Genomic DNA, 20,407 nt, shown 5'->3' on the forward strand with positions numbered 1-20,407 from the left:
CGCAGGCTCAACAAACCCGTGACTTGACTGATTCAACTCTGCTCACTCACTGGATCTCAAAAACTGTGTCTTTGTCAAAGCAGACCCAGGGGTGAAGGTGATTAACCCTCCGATTTGTCAACTCGGGGTGGACACCAACCGTAACCGGCTCATAATGCTAAGTAAACAGGAGAGGGTAGACATACACCCTCTGCGGTGTGCTAGGGTACCCTCATCAGGAGGAAAAAAAGAAGTCTCAGCATCGTCTCTGGGGTGGACCCTGGTTCCCTTCAAAGAAATTCCGCTCCCTCAGCAGGGAGGTAATTGACAATATGAAAAAAAAAACAGCGCAAAGGAAGTGCCCTCCAGAGCCTTCGACTTGGTTGCCTGGGATGGAAGAGATAAAAATGGTTTTGCCTGAGGTTCTGATTTCAGGACAGAGTTTAAACATCAAAGACACATTGTCTCACACATTTCCCCTTTGAAACCTTAGAAGATCCAAGGGAACATCTCTGCTGCCCAGCGCTTTAGGGACACTGCGAATCCCATCCGCTAACAGCCCTGCATATAAGAGCAAAGCGGGGAGGGGAGGGGCGGCGGCTTCACTTGTCTACCCGTGGTCTTGGTTTCTGGAAATCTCTTCCTGGCCCTGAGAGATTATGTCTCTAATTGACTGTTTGCTTTGTGATAGGCTGCAACTGGGTGATCCTTTCCTCACTTCTCCTATCTGAAGTAAGGGTGGTCCTGGCTTCCGGGACCCGGTAGGAAGCCTATTTGGCATTTATTAGCTGTGCTCACTCTCTTTGTTGGAAGAGTTTCTCAAACTGAGAAAAAAAAAAAATGAAGCAGACAAACAGATATGCCTCCTTTGGTCAACTTCATGCCCTCGCCCACCTGCCCTGGGAGCCTTACACATGCTGCCCGTGAGAAGGTGTGAGTCTGTATTCTGAAGGAGTCTCGGAATTCCTAGGCACTTTGGATGCATTTACTATCAGTGAAAAGTTTCTTCTATCTTTGTAGAAATGCAATTAAAATATGCTCTTTCCAGTTCTCTGTGCCTCCTTTGATTGTGGTAGATTCTTCTGGAAGGAGATAGAGATCACTCTTGTTTCCTGTTGAAAATTTCTGCTCTAAAAATCCATAAGAGCAGAGGAGAAATCAAGAGACAGGCTCTGTCGAGGAGCCATAGCACCTACTGTGTGCCACAGGCCCCCTAACCTGTGCTTGTTAAGGTGCTTGTGTAAGATAGGTCCTCAGGATCCAGCAGAGGTCTAGGAGTCAGAAGGTGCTGCTGTGCCAGGCCCTGCTCTTGGAAAGTCACCCCTGAGAATGGCAGGACCCTGGTAAACTGCCTGGGGTTGCATTTGGACAGTATTCTCAAAGGACAGAGGTCCTGCAGCATCAACATCAGCTGCGCCTGGTCTCGATGTCCTGAATCAGAATCTCTGGGTGTGGGAGCCCAAGGGGTGGGCCCAGCCCTTGGAGAGCATTCTGATGCACTCATAGAGAGAAACCCCTCCTTAGAAAGTCAGAGAGCAAAGCAAGGCGGCTTTTGCTTGCATCAGTTATTTGGAAATGCTGACAATGGAAGCAGGCTTCGTTGTGCAATCTGGGGTGTTCAGGTCCTTGCAAAGACTTGCAAGCAGGTCCTGATGTGGGCTCTTTGGAAGGCAGGGGATGGTCAAGTTGCTCGAACAAGATCAGTGGTCAGGAATACTCTCCACCGCTCTCATTCGCTCATTCACTTATTTAGTCATTCATTCATTCACTCAGTCATTTGTTTTGCAAATATTATATTGAGCACTCGTGTTTAAGCACTGACCTAGTAGGGCAAGTAGATAAGTTACCAGTCAAATAGGCTTAGGCTTAACTAAGCCCTCTGAGGCTTTGTCTCTTTGTCTATAAAATGGGCCATTATCTGGCTACTCCAGGATTAAATGAACTAGCTAATAAAATTGCTAAGCACAATGCTGGGATTATTAGTAAATGGTATCAGTTAATCCTGATGAAATGTTTTGGGGTCCATGAGTCGTCCTTTCTGGCTAGAGCCGAAAGTTCCCTTGGGAGGTGGCAGGAGAGAAGGCTGGGGCCAGATCATCCAGATTTGTGATTCTCGGGTGCCGGATGAACTTGGGAATTTCATGAGGAGTTTGTAAGAGATGCTGATGCCTGGGCCTCATCCCTGTGGATTTCAACTTAATTGGCCCGACCAAGAAATATGGACTTAATCCCGAGAGCTAGGGGAAAGGAGGAGCCCTGTTCTAGAAACTTGTCTTGGTCTGATCATTTGTCATGAGCGAATTCCAGAGAAGCACACATGTCTGGCAGCGGCCACCAAGGAGCAGGGAGTGATACCTCTGGGCCTGGGTTCACTTGGCCATTGGGTTGCTGCCCTCATCAGGGACCCAGAGCCCCATGAAACAGTTTGTTGAACTTGGCAAGGTGGTGTATCGTGCTTATTATGTTTACTCTTTGGAACCCATGGCGAATGGCTGAGCATTGGAGCACTCTCAAGCTCTGCTGCCAGATTCCCAAGTCCCACATGACGTCCTGCAACTGGACCCACGTTAAAGACTCGCCCCTGTTAGCCCCACAGAGCTCTCTTCACTTCTCGTCGTAGGAACCAGCTCTTCAGCAGCTCTGAGTCTGTCCAGCCACGTCTCTAATGAGTTTCCTATTAAGTTAGCTATTTGACCTTCCAGTGTATTATTTTCATTGTTTTCATTTGATTACACCCAAGTCATTTTTCTAGGGGCCGGAGATTAGAAATAAAATAACCCCAAACTAATGCTACTCCCTGGCTGTCCAGCCTCACCCTCCTGGGTTTCCTGGAATTCAATATTTTCTAGTGCCTTAAATAATACCACTTGTACTTGAAGCTCATTTTTAAAGCAAAAAAAAAAAAAAAAAAAAGATTGCATTTAATAAAGGGTATTCTGAAATGGACTGGGTGGCAGGCCTGATTTGCTTAGGAAGAGGACAAGCATGTATTTAGGAGGTTCACAGAATACCTGAGAGGGGCCTCCACAGGGACCAGGCACAACAGGGATTTGGGAATTAAAAGGGGAGATGGGATCTGATGACCTATCACTTCATTAGAAAGTCTGAGATTCTTGATTAGGGGGATTTGTGCTTCCCCCGGGCCTCCCTGATTCCTGACAGTGGGCTTATCTGACGGGTTGATATCTGTGCTGTAGACGGCACTGAGGCCCTGGGATGGACACCTGTGGTTTGGACAGGACTGGGGATTGAAGCAGGTTCCTGGTTAAGGAGCTAGGCCTGCCTTTACCTCGGCCTCTGGGGTGGGCCACGCCAGTCCTTTGACATCTGTGCACCCTGGCTCACCATCTTTGCCATTTCCCCCTTCCTTCTGTGGGCGCCCATCCACCTCGAGGGCCCCAGTGCAGTCTCAGGTGTGGATTCTGCCCCTGCAGATCCGTGCTCCTGGCTCTGGTCCAGCACGTCCTCATTTGTTCGCTTGCTCAAACTAAGACGTGCTGCCTGACGGTGGCAATACTTTGGATTCTTGCTGCCTGCTCTGTGCCGCCGCCATCCTCACAAGGACGACACGAAACAGAGTCTTTGTTTTAGCCAATGAAGACACAAAAGCACAGAAAACGCCAAGTCAGATGCCCACGGGACCCGGTGGGTGAGTGGCAGAGCTGGTTTTGACCCCACATAGCCCAGCTCCATGACCAGGCCCCTAACTCAGTGAGGAGGGCTAGAATTTAGAGTTGACAAGACTGTCCTCAGAATGGCTGAGCTGGAGGTGATGGGTCAAGCGGTGGCCAAATCCGGAGGCCACGATGAAGATAGGCCTGGCTTTTCCACCTTGGCCAGGTGGTTGGGGGTAAGACCACCCTCCTCCCCCCACGCAAAGTCCTCTGCTGGGGCTTCCAGGGGGGAAACTGAGGCTGTCCGCACCTAGGGATTTTGACCTTGTGGCTGTTGGAATTGGGGACGCGTACTGTTTTCAGAAGTTCCCTTCATCGGGTTCGAGAGCCCTTGCTCCAGCCTGGGGTAGACGTGGGAGGTTCTGATTAATTTGCGGAGACCCTCTGGGTTCAGGATTGTGCCAGTGAGCGTGGGTGCTTGCAAGAGATTGGGGGAAGGAGAGAAGAGCTCTAGAGGGGGACAGAGAAAGTCAGGGAATGATATCTGGATGGTTGTGGAAGGACTGTGGAGTCCAGTGGCCAGGCCAGTGTGGTGCCCTTGAGTCCCCTCTTCCTTCAAAGCCTGTCTGTATGCTGGCCAGGTCCCCTCCTTCCTAGGATTTGTGATGGGGAACCCGCACAGCGTGGACAGTCTTAGCAGGAATGAATGACCTTAGCCACTCTTCGGCTTCTCCTCTTCCGTGGGAGCCTCTACCCTCGCTTTCCCTTCCTTCCGTCTTCCATGGAGTCTGTTGTTGGTGGTGTGTGGCCCTGTTGGCCGTGGTTCTTCTTGGGCATGCCCGACAACATCCAGGAAGAGTTTAAGAAAAGACAAGTGAACAAAAAAGCCCTCCATTGTGCAAACCAGGAATCCCAGTGACCCAATTCTGACCACCTCGTTGACCATGGCGGAACTTGTAGTCTAGATGAATTTTCTTGGTAGGCTGCCGTGGGCTTGGTAGGCTTCCTGGCTCCAGAAGTCAGAGGACCATCGTATGAAACCTTGAGTTCCTGAGATGTTTGAAACTGAGTTGTGGCGAGGAGACATTGGAGGATTAGCTTCTGCATTGTGTGATTGACTTAATGAGGTGGCAGACAGCTCTCTCTAGGAATGGTCCCTCTGTTTCCGAGATGAAAATCAGCTTCGTTCAGTGAGGATCTTCCTTGCCTTTAGAGAGAAGTTCTGTCCAAGAATTAGGGCAGCAAGAACAACACTGCTGCCCCGTGGCTGAAATAGCATCTCGGAACTAATTTAGGAGATAGAAAGGGAAGCCGTGAGGAAAATTCTGACTGGTTCTCTCTTAGGTCTCTGGTGTTTTTGTTTAAAACCAACAAACGAATCTTCCTCCCTTGAGGTTCCATGTATACCAGACCGCTGTCCTCCGTTTCCACAGAAAGAAATCCTCCATTTTCCAGAACCTACTCTTCTCGAGCATCGCATACCTTGGTCCCCACTGTCCCCTCCTTCCCTGCCAAAAGGCCTGACGTGCTTTGCTCTCGGGTAGCCAGTGGATGGTTAAAAATCCCAAGATCTCCTCACTCATCAGCCTGTCTCCCGGGCCAGGTTGTTGTTTTTATAATACCCATTTTTCTCCAGTTATACAAGTTGTGTTATTAACCCCGAGGGCAGCAGTCGGGAATCGTTAGGAGTCGGGTAATTAGCGTGGTTGTGAAAGCCAGGCAATCAGAAGGCAGAACTGGACTGTCAGAGGGAACATCTGATGAAATTCAGAGTTAATTTGGAGAGGCAGCTGTCGCTGTAGCAACCAAGCCCCACTCTCCCTTGAAATGGAAAATAAACAGAAAACATGAAAAGTAGTTCAAGTTGGTGTCTGGGAAGAAGGAAGGCCTTTCTATAGAAGAAAAGGGCGAGCGTTTGGGTATTTCAGGATCTGCTGCAGCAATGGTCAGATTATCTCGTTAGAGCAAAACCCGGGTCATCTCGGATGGCTCGGTTCCATGCCCGCTTTTTCAAGGCATCTTTGGGCTCATTTCGCTGATATTTCTCTCTGGTCATCGAGGTGCTAAAAGTCTGAGCCCCACAGGTTAGCTTTTGGATGATTTTTTGTAAGTTCTAGGTCAACTGGAATCAGCCCAAAAGTCTGCCAGCAGTAGAATGGATAAATAAACCCGAGTTTAGCTCACAATGGCGTTCTCTATCTCAGTGAGAATAGACCATCTTCAGCTTCAGGACAACATGGATCATTCTCTCAAACGTTATGTTGAGCTATTGAAGCCAGACGCGAAGATATATATATATATATATATATATATATATATATATATATATATAAACACGTTGCATTTTTTTAAAACTTCAAACGTAGCAAAACATCCATGATATTGGCTTATATTCAGCATATCTAGACTGTTGGCTTATTTTCATCCCTGGGGAGGGGAGATGGTTAGTGACAGAAAGAGGACATAGTCGGGGTTTGGTAGGGTTCTGGCACTGTTGTTTCTTGGTGTGAGTGCTGGTTCTGTGTTTATAAAGTAGGGATAGTATTGATATAAATTGAGTATCCAACAATCTAAAATCCAAACTGCCCCAGAATCCAAAACTTTCTAAGCACCAACATAACTCCATACATAGAAAATTCTATACCATGAAACTTTGTTTCATGCACATAATTATTAAAAATATTGCCTAAAATTACCTTCAGGCTTTATTTATAAAGTGTGTATGAAACACAAATAAATTTCATGTTTAGACTTGGGTCCCATCCAATTATGTATATGCAAATATTCTAAAATCTGAAAAAAATCTGAAATGCTTTCGGTCCCAGGCATTTCAGGTAAGAGAAACTCAGCCTGGACCTGTTTCATAGGGGTCATTGTGAGGGCTGAACACTTGAGACCATGGCTTGCAGTCCTTGTTCACTAACAGTTGATTGTGTGTTTAGGGAAGGAGGTTCACCGTCTGGGAATCTGGGAAGAAGTGACCCTTGGACTGTTTCATAGGTCCAGGATCCTGGATGCTTCCTGGCTCTCGCCTCATCTCTCTGATCATTCTGGGCAGTGTTTGGTCGTCTGACTGCCCTGGGGCCCCTGGTGGGCATTGAGGCCTCCCTGTTCCATTCATAGACCCTTCTTCCCCTTCTTCTCTGGCACCTGCCAGCGGCTGGGAGCGCTTCCGCTTGTTCCCTTCCTCTTGCCGCCCCTTCCCCCTGACTGGTCTTCCCTCCCTCTCTCAACCTGGCAAAGCCTTCTCTTATTATCCCCAATGCCATCCACATAGTAGGTGCTTTGCAAAACTTCGTTGCTTTACCCAAGCCCAGGCAGCGCCCCACATGGACCTGGCCTGGTGCCGTGGCTAATTCTGGCTGGGCCAAGTTTCTATTCAGGGCCCTGAGTCTCCTGGTAGGCCTGGTGTGTCGAGGGCCACAGTTTTCCTTACCATTCTGGAGCCACTGGGCTTCTGGGTAAAACTGTCTGGCCAAGAGACACAGGCTTTCATTTTTTAGAAAGGAAACCCTTCCCAACTGGTGGAAAATAAGCTTTTGCTTAGTGACTAATAACATAAACACAGACAAGATTTCTGGGCTTATAAATAACCAGTTGTAAAAGCGCCCAAGGGAAGCAGCCCATTTCTCCAGAAGAATGGCCGAGAGTGTTCCTACCACCTCGCCGATAGTGACCTTAACCATGGGCAAGGAGCCCTGGGCTGAGGGTGCGGAAGCTGGTCATTCTTCAGGGCGAATTCCCAAGGCCTTGCTCTTATAAATTATATATCCTAGACTTCTGGAAAAATAATAGGTGATCGCGACGTTCCCTCCTGCTTGAAAAACCTTGTTTTTCTGTGGCAGCCATAACCCATTTTAAAGAGCCTTGCGGTCGGGGAGAGGAAGCCCTTAGGGATTTTGTTCTGCCGTAGCTGCCCAAGAGGCAGGTGAAGTATGATGGGGATGGCTTCCATTGACGGAGCACCAGTTTGGGAGGCGCCATGCTGAAGACAGACTCATTGAGTCCCCCTAGGACCGTATTTGGAAATCATTAACCTCATTGATCTGACGAGGAGAAGTCAGAGGAATTAGTGTGTATGAATAATAATATAGAGGCCAAGAGCTTGGAGTCTGCAGTCAGACTGCTGGGGCCCAGTCCTGGTGCTGGCTGTGCTCTCTGGAGCTGTGCCCATCAGTCATTAGCCTAACTGCCCCCAAGGGTGGCGATTCATACTACAAGGAGACTCAGAGGACCACATCTATATGGCAGAACTCATGTAAAACGTTTATTAGCATGGGGCCTGTGCATAGTAGGGCTACAACACATGTTGCTGTTATCAAGAAGGAACTCAAGAAGCTTCACCTCTGACGCCACACACCTCCAAGTCTAGAATTCTTACTTGCATTTAGCTCATGGAGGTTGCCTTCAGGACCGTGGCCTTGAGACTTGGATTGCTTCCTATGAGCCCGGGTGAGGGGTGAGAGATGCTGTCCCAGAGCCTGGCCGGACCTGGTGGGGAGTTCTCTGACGGGGTTGCCAGCGCATGACATTGAGGGGCTAATTTTATCACTCAGATGCCACCTGCTTCCCACAGTGGCTCCTGACAAGGTTTTCAGGGTGTCAGTAGGAATACCGAGTGGCCCAGTTGACCAGCGGAGGTTCAGTTAAGGAAACCAGACTGGGAGAGGGCAGCCAAGGATCAGCATTTTATTTGTGTTTGACCCCGGAATCTTCTTTGCCCAGGAGATCTTACAGAAGCCGTGCTCCAGGGCTTGTGCACGTGGAGCTATTCCTCAGCTTCCTCACCCTGCAGCCAGTAGAGAGAGAGGCTGGAGACCAGTGAGGATGGGCTGGGGTGGTGAGCAGGACTCTTGTACAGGTGGGACCACGGGACTTGATGGAACCTGTTTTCTAGGGGGTGACCATCCTATCGAGCTGTCCTGAACTGGACTGTGCTTATGTCTGCTTGATGCCTAGCCAGCCTGCTGGATAGGAAGGAGCCCAGTCCCCAAAACAGCCCCAGGGTCTACACTAGGCTGTGGCCTCCACCTCCCGGTGACAGTCACCAAGGGGCCAATGATGACTTTGGCCCCTTTAAGGATGCGCAGACTCGTTGGGGTGTGAGGCCCTTGTTTATTTTCCGGTCAAAGTCTTTCCCTCTTTCTACATTTCCTGCCTTTTTAGAATGGGAAAACCGGCTGCTTTCTCTGGGGCACATCACTCCGTCATTTTTAGAGCCCGATGCACACGTCCGAGGCAGCCTTTCCAGTTTCCAGAGTTTATTGTTAATGGAAAGTGCACACTAGGCTGAAAGCCTGGCAGGAGCCGAAGCTGCAGGGTACAGCGGGGCCAGCAGTCGCCAGAGCAGCCGGTTGTATCTGGCTGCGCACTCCTCCTCCTCCTGCCTGCCTCTCCCCCCTTCATTTTATCATAGAGGTGGCTGGACTTAGAGGAGCCAAAAAGGAACCGCAGGGGCCTGAGCTTCTAGCAACCAGTGACAAGTGTGGGTGGAAGGAGACCCAGGCCTGGGACACAATCCAGTTCAAGTCAGTTGTTCATTGGGTGTGTGCATGTGTGTGTGTGTGTGTGTGTGTGTGTGTCTGTCTGTCTCAGTGCCAGGTGCTGGGGATGCAATAGCACTAATACCAACAATAATAGCTCACATTACTGAGAGCCTCCTGTAGGCTCAGGCTTTGCTCTGAGCATCGAACACAGCTGGTCTCAATAGGATCCTCCCAACAGTTCTAAGAAGTGCTGACTAATGTTATTCCTATTTTATAGTGGCCTAGCCTGAGGCTCAGAGAGGAGAAGCAACTTGCTCAGAGTCCCACAGCCAGTCAGAGGCAGAGCCAGAATCCTTCTTAGGAGTATCCGATTCCCAAACTATAGGTTTTAGCTCTCTCAGGCCAGGTTCACAGTCTAGGGGGAGGCATTTCCCAGAAAATAATTGAGCGTGCTTTGAGAGTGCTAGGGGGTGGGTGTCTGCTAGGCAGAGTAAGAGGCGGAAGGAGGCCTGGAGGAAGGCACATTTGAGTGCAGTCTTGATGGATGAGTTGGAGTTTACCTGCAGGGAAGACAGGTAGAGGGAAGGCCAAGGGCAGAGTGGGAAATAGTTCAGAGAGAGAGAGAGAGTGTGTGTGTGTGTGTGTGTGTGTGTGTGTGTGTGCACGTCTGTGTGTCTGAGCAATTGGTTATGCATTGGCATGTGTGGGGGGCCTGATGGGAATAGCAGAAGTTGATGAGGTGGAGGAACATAGGCTGAGGTCCTTCAGGGAGGGTCTTGGGTACCCCACAATATTATACCACATCCCTCGTGAGTGATGGATTTCAAAACCATTGTTATTTCTCTTGCCGTGGCTCCGAGGACATCTTGGGTGGAACCCAGAGCACAGAGCAGGTAGCAAGGTGGAGGTGGTACTGAGGACCTAGAGCCTGGCCTTCCCTCTGCCCCCCTGCATTGGCCTTGGAGGTCTGCCTGGAACCCTCAGTTTGAATGTGACTGCTGGAGAGCCCCAGAGCTGAGGACAGCAGCGTTTATAGACATTGGGGGAGGTGCTGACTGTGGTGGTGAGGAGGTTGGGAGAGAAGGGCCAGAGCTAGAGGCAGGGACCCGGCTCAGGGGCATCCCAGATTGTGGCTCTATGGCTCCCGTCCTTGCCAGGAGCCAGAGCCAGCCTGATTCCACCAGCGCCGTCAAGCATCATAACCTCCACGGGCCTCAGTTTCCTCGTTTTTCAAATGGCAAAATGACAGATACTTCCCAAGAGCTCACCATGAGGTTCCAATGAGTTTGGGCAGGTCCTCAAAACTTCCACGAGCCCGGTGCACAGTGAGCACAACGTGATTATTTTCTGTTGTTCAAAGACCAATTAGGAAGTTGTAGCTCAGTGTAGCACTTACCTAGCATGAGGCGAGGCCCCAGGTTTGATCCTCAGCACCATATCAAATCAAATAAAATAAAGGTTCAATTCTTAAAAAAAAAAAAGTGACTTGGCCCTATAGTATGGCCGAAAGATAGACCAACCCTCGTTACGTTCAGGTGGGAGAAATACACAGAAAGGAGGTGAAATAGGGGTCAGAGGGGCCCATCGGGTAACACAGGACTCAGTGACGTCCCCATTGAGCAACTTTGGGTTTTATTTTGAATGAGAAGGGAAATCCAGACGGTTTTGAGCAAAGAGAGGACAAGATTGGGCACCTGTTTAGGGGTGAGGGTAGGTGTCAGATCTTGTGGAGGGGCTGGTAGGTGACAGCTGTGTGTTTATTGCCCCCCTCTGCACACAGCAGAGCTCCTCTGGTGGGAGGGGGTTGTGAGGAATGATCTTGGCCACGGTGGTGTTGGTGTCCTCAGAAAAGAACCACCTTTCCCTCGATGGATACTGCGAAGGCGTGTCCGCTGACGCAGAGAAGTCCCTTGTCCACCCGGCTGGGAAACTTGCCCGAGTCCTCGGGGCGTGGGGTGCGCTGGTTTCTGTCCTGACCCCTTGATCGCTGTTTGGCTGGCTTCACCCCCATCGGCGACATCTCCGCCGTCCTCTCTCACACTCTGCGGTCACAAGCGGGCTTGCTGGATAAACGGGGTATTTATTTATCGCTTTCCCCCCCCCCCACCGCAGTGTTTGAGAACAAAGATAAGATTGTGATCATCATGGAATATGCCAGCAAAGGGGAGCTGTACGATTACATCAGCGAGCGGAGACGCCTGAGCGAGAGGGAGACCAGACACTTCTTCCGGCAGATCGTCTCAGCTGTGCACTATTGTCACAAGGTACGGCCCAGCCTGACCGTCAGCTAGGGCCACGCAGGGCCCCGTGGATGTGTGATTCTTACCAGATGATACAGGTGATACCTGTTCATTGTGATATAAGAAGAAAATCATGGCTATTCACACTCCCCACTCTAGACCTCTCTTGGCACTCACGATCCGGTCTTTCCGAGCTCTGTGTTTTATTCTTAGGTGCTGTTGGGAAGCACCGCTGACGCTGTTTTCATTATTTGAAGTGTGTGAACACTTGGATTCTGTATGAATGGGGCTTTCTTATGTCTCATTAGGAAAGCCAAGAATGTTACAATGTAAACCAAACAGCTCCCAGGGTTCAGAACCAAACAAAAGCAGGCACCTTGTATTCCATCGTCCTCCTCCCGGAGACGTGGTTTTGAGCATTTCTGAGTTCAGAATGCCTTCCTGAAGGCTTGGATCAGGACAAGAGTAGCAGAAATACAGGTTGTCATTCCTCTCCAGTCAGTGCTTTTGGAGATATTAGATAATGTCACAAGGAAAAGAAAACAAGCAGCCCAGGTCCTACTATAAACAGGGCAGCCGGTGTGCTCCTGAGCACGGCTTCGGCTGCACACGTCCCTCCTCCTGCGGAATGATGCTCAGATCCTGCTCCCTGAGCTTTATCCACACAGCTCCCTAGAGGACAGTTGGATCTATTGCCAAATGGCCCATTCGCATCTTTCGGCTGGTTCTGTGTCACTGCCGTTCAGCTTCCAGCCTTGCCAGTGTGCCCGACGGGAAGCTCACACAGTGTGGCAGTGTGACCCGCTTAGGTGAGGCCAGTGTCTCCATGGGTCTGCTCTGTGGTTCACCTTTCACCTGCCCCAAGTCCTGCTAAACCCCGAGGGACTGCCTCCCTCCACCCTCCCAGCTCTCTAGGAAGTACCCGTGGTCCTCAGGGCAGGTCTCCATCACTTTCATGGGTCAGAGGACCTTGGCCCAAGCGCCTTTCTAGCGGGGGATGCACACAGACAGGCGCGGCCCTGGAGCCCCGCACTCGGAGCTGCGGGCAGACGCGCCTTCCCTGGGAATCCCGTCTCAGACAGACGCGGTCTGTGCTGCCTGGGACGTGAGGCTTTCACATGGCGGAATTACATTCCGACACAGAATCCCCCTGCTGGTTTACAGGCGCTGGGGGAGAATGGATTCCAGTCATTTTTCCCTTAACCACACAGCAAGTGACTAATGCTCTCCTGTCCCTGTCGCTGGCGGGGGAGCGTCATGACAGCAAGAGCAGCCTTGAAAGATGGAGGTGCAGACCACCGGGCGGGCGCCCTTCTTTCATCTGTCAGACGTTCCCACTAGCTCGGCCTCCTCCTTCCTCTCTCTCTCTCTCTCATCCGGCTGCTCCTATTCAGTTCCCCTCCTGTCTTCTCATTTCAGAACGGTGTGGTCCACCGGGACTTGAAGTTGGAAAATATACTGCTCGATGACAACTGCAATATTAAGGTAAGGCTCTGGCCTCGCTGATTGATAGGCAGAGTCTGGGTTGCATGGGGCTGGGGGTGGAACCCCCTCTGGGCTGCAGCCTGGAATGAATGAGGCAGCCACTCACTTCCCTTGCTGCAGGCAGATTCCGGAAGAGCTTGGCTGGAGCTCTCAGTTTAGTGCAGTTTTATCCGACCATCATTTATTGATCTTCTACTAGATGCCAGACTGTGCTTGCTGCTGGGGTGTAAAGAGATGACCGAGATACAGTTCCTGCCCTCAGGAAGCTCCTAGTCTAAAGTCATCCCCCCCAAAAGTACTTCGCACCAACTAACACATATTTCATATGTATTTCACATCCTGTTTGACTGATATTCCCTTAAATTCAGTCTTCATGACACCCATACAAGATAGGAACTGCTATTTACATCATTTTGCAGATAGGGAAACTGAGGCACAGTAACACAGTGGTAAGTACTGGAGTTCATGTCACCAAGTTGGTTTTGCTAGCAGGGCCCCACCTCTCTTACTTCTCCCTCCAACCCTCTCGCCCCTGACACCAGCCACAGAACTGGGAGGCTGACCAAATTGATGGTGGTGTTGGCTGTTGGGAAATTGCAAAGGATGGAGTTTACTTTTATGGGGAGTATTATTGCTGGCTGCCGTCGGAGCTGGAGAAAGCTCTCCTGGCCAGCAGGGTTCAAGCGCCTCCTGGGGAGCACTGTGAATGTCCTTTTGATCTCGTCTGCAAAATAAGCAAATACGGTTTCAAAATAAACGGAGCTCGCTGCATGGGTTTCATTATGACATGGCCTCAGTGTTCCCAGCACCAGCAGGAGCCCTCCAATTGGCCACTTGTGACGTTAGTGCCTTATCCCTGGTCCCCGGACAAAGCATGGGAACGGGTTTGCACCCTTGTCTCTTTTGTTGTTCTTGGTGTCAGTGGTGGGGTGCGCAGCGAGACAGTTCCCGGCTTGGAAGGATGGAGTTGCTTTTGTAGATCATGGTGGCAACCTCTGGTCACCACCACCCTTTGAGAGCCCCTGGAAGCCACATCCCGGTGACCTCTTGTTCTCCCAGAGTAGCCGACCTCAGATGTACATTTCCATATCGTCCGTAGAGTTCAGAGGAACCACTGGTCAGTTTCCCTAGGAACAGGAAGTGAATGCTCAGGATCTTTCCATTTTGGGCAAAGTGACTGGATTATTCTAGAAGGAGCACTAGATGTGGTGTTAGAAAATTCTGGGCCGTGTGACTTATTAGCTGTGTAACGTGGGGAAAGCCACACAAACCTGTTTCCTCCACTATACAATGGGCAACAGTAATGCCCAGCGTGTTTGCTGTGGCTGTGAACGAGATATCCTCTCTGTTCAGTTCTCTTAACTGCTAAGAACGGTGTACAAATGAGTCAAGGTGAAGAGTAGTGGCTTTGGGGATGGATAGCCCGGGTTTGCATTGCAACCCTGCCCCTTACTAATGGAGGGTTTTAGGTCAGTTATTCATGGGTCTAAGTCTTTGTTTTCTTATCTGTCAAGCAGGGATGCCTCTTCCTATCTCTGGGGATTATTGTTCATTCATTTTGTTCATGTGCATTATCTGTGTAGTTACTGTGTACAGCGCCCTGTGCCCAGTCCTGGGGCATCAGTAACAACATGGAAAATTTAGACAATACTATAGTGAAAGTGTTGGCGCTTACCGATGCTAGATGAGAGCCACCAAGTGTCTGGGCCCTGGAGAGGGAACCGAGAGGAAGCCATCTGGCTGAAGGTGCTGGGTCCTGGGGAGTGGGGGTCAGGTCCTGCTGCAAAGTTGGGTCCCGGCCTTCTAAAGGTTTGTGTCATCGACCTTGGTGACTTTCTCTTCAGCTTCTTCCTGCCACCTGCCCCCAGAGCCCTCAGAACTAAATCCAGTCTTTACAAGGCCTGGAATGTGATCCTCTGCCTGGGGATTGTGTTCTGTGCTGCACTGTGACCTCTTTGTCCTATGATGTAGTCCCAGAAGTGATAAGGCACATAGCTTCCTGCAGAGTCATAGAATTCCCCAGTGGAGGAGAAGAATGGTTAGAATTCTGACAGCAATTGCGCAGGGGACAATGGGGTAGGAGCCTGGAAGGATGGCTTATGTCCGTAGTAAGCAAGATGGCAGTGACAGGGGACCAGCTCCCAGGGACCAGCTCCCTCGACCTTCCTTCGTATCAGGTAGGCAAACAGCACACACAAAGAAGAACAATAACATTGAAGTTTGGACATGTCTTTGTCTTTTCCTTAGAAATTTCTACTCCTGGCATTTCCCAAGGTAGAGTGTGTGTGTGCGTGTGCCTGCATGTGAGCACACACAAACACACACACACACACATCCCATATAGAATCAAATCTCTGCTTTTTTTTTTTTTTTTTTTTTGGTTCTTTCTCTGCTTATTCAAGGAATCCTGAGAATCCCAGAGCTTGAAAGGTTGTTGAGAATCACTTTCCAACCCCTTGTTTTAGTGATCAGTCTGAGTCTCGGTGATGTGTTACTGATCACGCTGTGAGCCCGAGGTAGCCGTCTCTGTTTCCCTGGTGTGTCAAACAGTGCTCAGCGCACAGTAGGTACTGAGGAACTGTCTGGATCAGGGAGTGAAGGAATAATGGGCCGGGATTAGAACTCACATGTTTGACTTCCAGGCAAATTCTCTTTTTCTTCCTCTCACACCCACTTCCAAGGTTTTTGAAAATGGACTTCAGCTGGTGTTGATTTGTCTTCCGGCTGTATACCCTCAGCACTTCCTGACTCAGCGTTTTGGCCAAGCATATTTAGAAAGGGCACTTGCTGACAAAAGCAGCCAGACACATGGCCACAAGCTGGCCTCTCGTGTCCATCCCCGCTGGACCGGGGGCCCAAGGCACAGATGGGCTACCCCCCGGGGTAGGAGTGGCAAGGTCCTGCCTCAAGGCTCTGAGGGTGCCTCTCTAAATGCGGGTCCACCTTCTGTGTCCAGAGGGTGGAGGGCTTGGCCCTCTAAGGAAGCCACTGGTTTTCAACTTGTGACACGTCGTTGCCATCTTGGTGTGGGCCGTGTAGCTTGCGCCTCTCCTCTTCCCTGCCTGATGTTGATTTGCCCAGAGCACATCTGGCCTTGGAAATTATTTATCTGGCCACTGCGAGAGGGTGTGGTTTCTAAAAATACTCACACAGTCGGTCGGCAGAAAGAATGAGAGCAATGTGCTGCTTTGGGTCGCATTCCGTGCTCTGTGGAAGCATGGACTAAAATAGCACCCGGCGTAGCATTAATTTGCAATTAATAAAAACGGGCCAGATTCACATCCCACTCTCTGGGAGAATGGAATGCTGACAATTCCCAGAGAAGACTCCTGTACAGACGCCTCCCAGTGAGAAGAGGGCCCGGCACCAGGGTCAGCTAACCTCCTCAGAGAGGGCTGGGAATCTGGTGAGCTCCCAGGGCTCGGGGTAGAGGGGCATAAGGGAGATGGCCTGCTGCCCCTGGTGACAATGGAAGCGCTGCTGTGGCTAAGAAAAGAGGCTTTGAATGGCCGGGGACAAGATGAGATAGAAACCTCCGGGTTTTAACAAGACTGAGGCTTGGGATCACTGGGATCACGGGCCTCTGGGCTTTGATTATTTGAATGTGAGAACTTTGCATTCCTGCACTAATCAATTCATTTGTTCATTCATCTCCCCACTGTGTGTGTGTGTGTGTGTGTGTGTCCACGAGTGTGCATCCATGCATTCATGCATTCACTCACGTAGTTCTGCACTTACTCATTGAGCAGTTGAACATCTGGGTGATATTGGATCATAAGTACTTAGCGAGTTCGCCCTGGTTTTTGGCCCTGTGCTGGATGCTGGGGATTTAATAGTGAATCAGATGACCAGGTCCCTGTCCTCTTGGAACTCAGAATCTGGCAGTTGTTAAACTGGCAGTCGTGCTGCCACAAGAAGGACACAGAGGTAAATGAAGAAGCTTAGGTGCTTCCCCTCGTGGATTTAGGGTTTCCAGTCGGGGGTGCAAACCAATAAGTAAATGACGTCATTGGTGCAGAAAACCCACTCAGGTGAGGTGGAGCGTGCAGGTGCTGATTTAGCTGGGCAGGTCAAGGAAGGCCCCTTAGGTGGGACTAGAGCTCCTCCGTCCACCGAGCTTTCTCTGGCTTCCTGACCCTGGCACACATGCTTCTGTCTGGAAGGCTCTGCTTCCGGGAAGCATTTTCCGAATCTGATCCCTGGTGCCATGGGGTGTGAAGAGCTGACGGAGCTAGTGGGTCTGTCCAGGGGAAGGGCCAGAAAGCCTTTGTCAAGGAGGTGGTAACAGAGGTGGGTTTTGAAGGATGGATAGGAGTTCAACAGAAAGGCATGTGACAGTGGCCCTTCAAGGGAAGAAACCACAAGCTCAAGAATAAGGCGAAGAGAGTGGAAAGGAAATTCAGAAGCCAGGTTGCTCCCAGTTGCTTACTCCTCTGATCCCCAGGACATCCCCACCAGGATGCTCTGATCACCCGCATCTTGCAGGTGAGGAGCCTCCTGCAGTGAATACTAGTGGGACTGGCCACAGCCGTGTAGCCAGCACCTGCCTCTAAGTTCTACCCTTTACTGCCAACGCCCCAATTTGCTGCGGGTCCAAGAGAGCCCTTGGTAGGAAGGCACCTTTTAGTACTTGCTGTAGTCCGCCTTACCAGGAGGCTTGCCGACAGCTGTCTCTGGGAGAGAATCTCCGAGGGCTTGTTGTGGCGGGGGGCCAGGCGTCCTGAGTCGCAGTGGCTGGAGCAGGTGGAGGGTGCCAGAGTCCTGTGTGCACTGAGCTGCAGGACTGTTCCTCCGCTCCCCTGGGAGGCGGCCTCCCGGATGTGCCCTTGGGCAGCAGCTTCTCCAGGTTGCTCCCTGTTGCTGGTCGCTTGTCTCTCTGGAGAGGCGGTGTGGGTGTGAGCGGAGACCTTCTGAAGATGAAAGCCCCTCGCCTCTGCTCATTGCTCCACTCCCTACCTTCAGGCGAGCATTCGACCCCTGAGTGCCTCGGTTTCCTCATCTGCAAAATGAGGAAGACCTTCTCGTAGGTTAGTTGTGAGAACTGAGTGCACCGGAGTATGTGGCGCTCACAGATGAGCACGCGGCTCTCTGAAGAGCTGACACTATTCTTCTTACCTCGTTTAACCTGACTTTGGTTGTCACAACACTGTGGTTAGTGCTACTGCAGTTCCACTTCCCAGCAAAGGAAACGGAGGCTGCGAGAGGTTAAAGTGGTAGCAGCCCCCAGTTACTGAAGGCCTGCTGTGTGCTGGGCATGGTGTAAACTCTTTCACTTGGCTTCCTACCAGTCCTCCCGGGTGGGTTACACGATCATCATGAACCCATTGTACAGATGGAGAAACCCAGGCTCAGAAGGGCTGGTGGGCAAGTGAGTCCCCTGGAGCTTGTGTTGAAATGCAGGTTCCCATTCAGTGGGCTTGGGCAGGGCCCTCAGTGCCCCTTTCCCGGATGCTCCTAGCTGATGCTGATGCTGCTGGTCCAGGGACCTGATTGGAGCAGGGCAGATTGACTGACGTGCTGCAGGTTAGCTTTGGTAAGAGGTGAGGCTGGGATCTGAACCCAGGTCCTAAAGCTCTCCATCCCTTACGTCTCCCGACCTACTACACGGGCGTGTCCCGACGGACACGCCTGTTTCACACATGGGTGATGATAATATTCTGTGGCTCTAGTGCTTTCAGTACAGAGTTTGCCCTGCTCAGCAAACAATGGCTAAGTCAGCACAACCATCGGTATTATTGCGATGTCTATAATTCACAGTCAGCCGGTGCCAAGATTGTGCCACAGGCCTTACCCGCATATTCTGCAGCCCACTCAACACCTTTACTAACCGAGTTCTGTCATGAGTCCCATTTTGCAGAAGGGGAAATCAAGTGGCCTAGCAGGTCCTACCGATTACCTAGGAATGATGAGGCCGAGGCTAGCCCCAGGGTCCCCTGGTTCTGGTAGGTCAAGTGCCACAACACTTCCTCTTAGACACTACAAGTGGCTGTCAGGCTGTTGCGTCTGTTGTGAGCACCTCCCTTTATCTGCTGTCAGTATTAACAAGCTGATGCTCCCTTTCTTACCAGGTGAGCTCGTTATTCGCAGTGATCTGCAGTTAATCCTTTTTTTATGGTGGTAAAATATACATCAGGTAGCATAAAACTTACTGTCTGTAGGTGCACGGCACAGGGCATGAAGCAGGTTCACACCCTTGTGTGACCTTCGCTGCCCGGTGGTCCATCTGCACGGCTGAGTCTCTATGCACATCGAGCACTGAGCCTTCTGCTCCCCGAGGCCGGCCAGCCACCATTGTGCTTTCTCCCTCTCTGAATTCGTCTGCTCGAGGGACCTCATATCAATGGGATCAGACAATATGTGTCTCTTTGCATCTGGCTTGTTTCACTTGTGCCCTGACTGCAGGGTGCCCCTAGGTTCTAGCGAGGTTAATCCTTTTGAAATGTGACAAATCACTCCCTAATTTGTCTTTTAAACTCCAAGCTTCATGAGCTGGGCACCCCTCTAGCGAGGATTGGTAGTAACTAAAGCTGCTAAAATTCGGGCCAGGGGCCTTGACTTTCCCATTCGTCTGCAGAGTGAGAGGTGGATGGGCAGCGCCACTCATAGATCCAGGAGGCTCTGAAGCAGGACCAGGCAGGGAACAGGCCACACAAGTGCGGGCACAGCTGGTACCTCTCTGCAGACCTCGCCAGGGTGCGGCAAGGCGCTGCTCTCAAGCAGAGCCTGGTGGCTTCCCTGCTGGGAGTCCCCTCAACACACAGCTCATGTTCTGTCACAGAGAACCTGGAAAGCAGCGACCCCCATGTTCTTGTGCTTGGTTTTCTTCTTTGTGACCTTCAGCAAAGCGTCTTAGGACCCTGAACCTTCTGCTGCTTCATTTCCAGAGCAAAAGTCAGGATGAGCATCATGAGGGCCCTTTCAGGTGGAAACCAGTTCTGGGATGATTGTTTCTGTCTTATTCCGTTGACATTTAATGTTTCCGGGACTTCAGCTCTCCCTTCCCTCTGCCTTTTCTAATATCCTTTTTGCAATTTGACTTAGTGTTTTCACTGAGTTCAGGTGGTGCTTTCAAGTGATATTTATTGAGAAAAACCCTAATTAATTACTTGTGATGGAAAAACCAGTATCACCTGTTAGGAATAGAAGACAAGTTCAAAAATAAATATAACAGAAACCAAAGAGCATCATTAAATTCCAGCTTGATCCGGTTGCTGTGCGGCGGAGGCCTGCTCTCTCTGACACCTCTCTGGAGGGGCTCCAGACCCTCTGTGGCCCACCTGAGGCCTTGTCTTTGACTCAGGCCAAAGGACAGAAAGAGAACCCAGCAATGATTAATGTATCATCTTGCAATTCAAAGCTGCTTAATTCTGTGATGGTTTGGCACCTAACCTTCTCTATTCTGTGGCTATTCTGATATTGGGATAAGCTCTGCGTCAAAAACACCAACTTTCTGGATTTAAAGGTGGGAGGCAAATGTTCATTTAGTTCCAATTCTGTGCCAGTTACTACTGTAAACATTTTATGAACTTTGTGTCAGCTTCACCACGTCACTGTCGGGGTGGATAATTTTCCTGCCCTCATGTTACAGATGAGGAAACTGAGG

The 20,407-nt window shown here is 50.5% G+C and overlaps 1 protein-coding gene across 1 annotated transcript in view; it reads left to right on the top strand.

Annotated features, from left to right (window-relative positions):
- The window catches only part of Nuak1 (NUAK family kinase 1), a 65,269-nt gene that overhangs the window by 34,608 nt on the left and 10,254 nt on the right, over window positions 1-20,407 (top strand). Inside the window, exons 3-4 of the mRNA XM_026396732.2 lie at window positions 11,192-11,343; window positions 12,739-12,804. Of these exons, the coding sequence (XP_026252517.1) occupies window positions 11,192-11,343; window positions 12,739-12,804 (218 nt within the window). The remainder of the gene's footprint in view (window positions 1-11,191; window positions 11,344-12,738; window positions 12,805-20,407) is intronic.

Source organism: Urocitellus parryii, chromosome 5 (genome assembly GCF_045843805.1).
Source record: "Urocitellus parryii isolate mUroPar1 chromosome 5, mUroPar1.hap1, whole genome shotgun sequence".
NCBI classification, from domain to species: domain Eukaryota; kingdom Metazoa; phylum Chordata; class Mammalia; order Rodentia; family Sciuridae; genus Urocitellus; species Urocitellus parryii.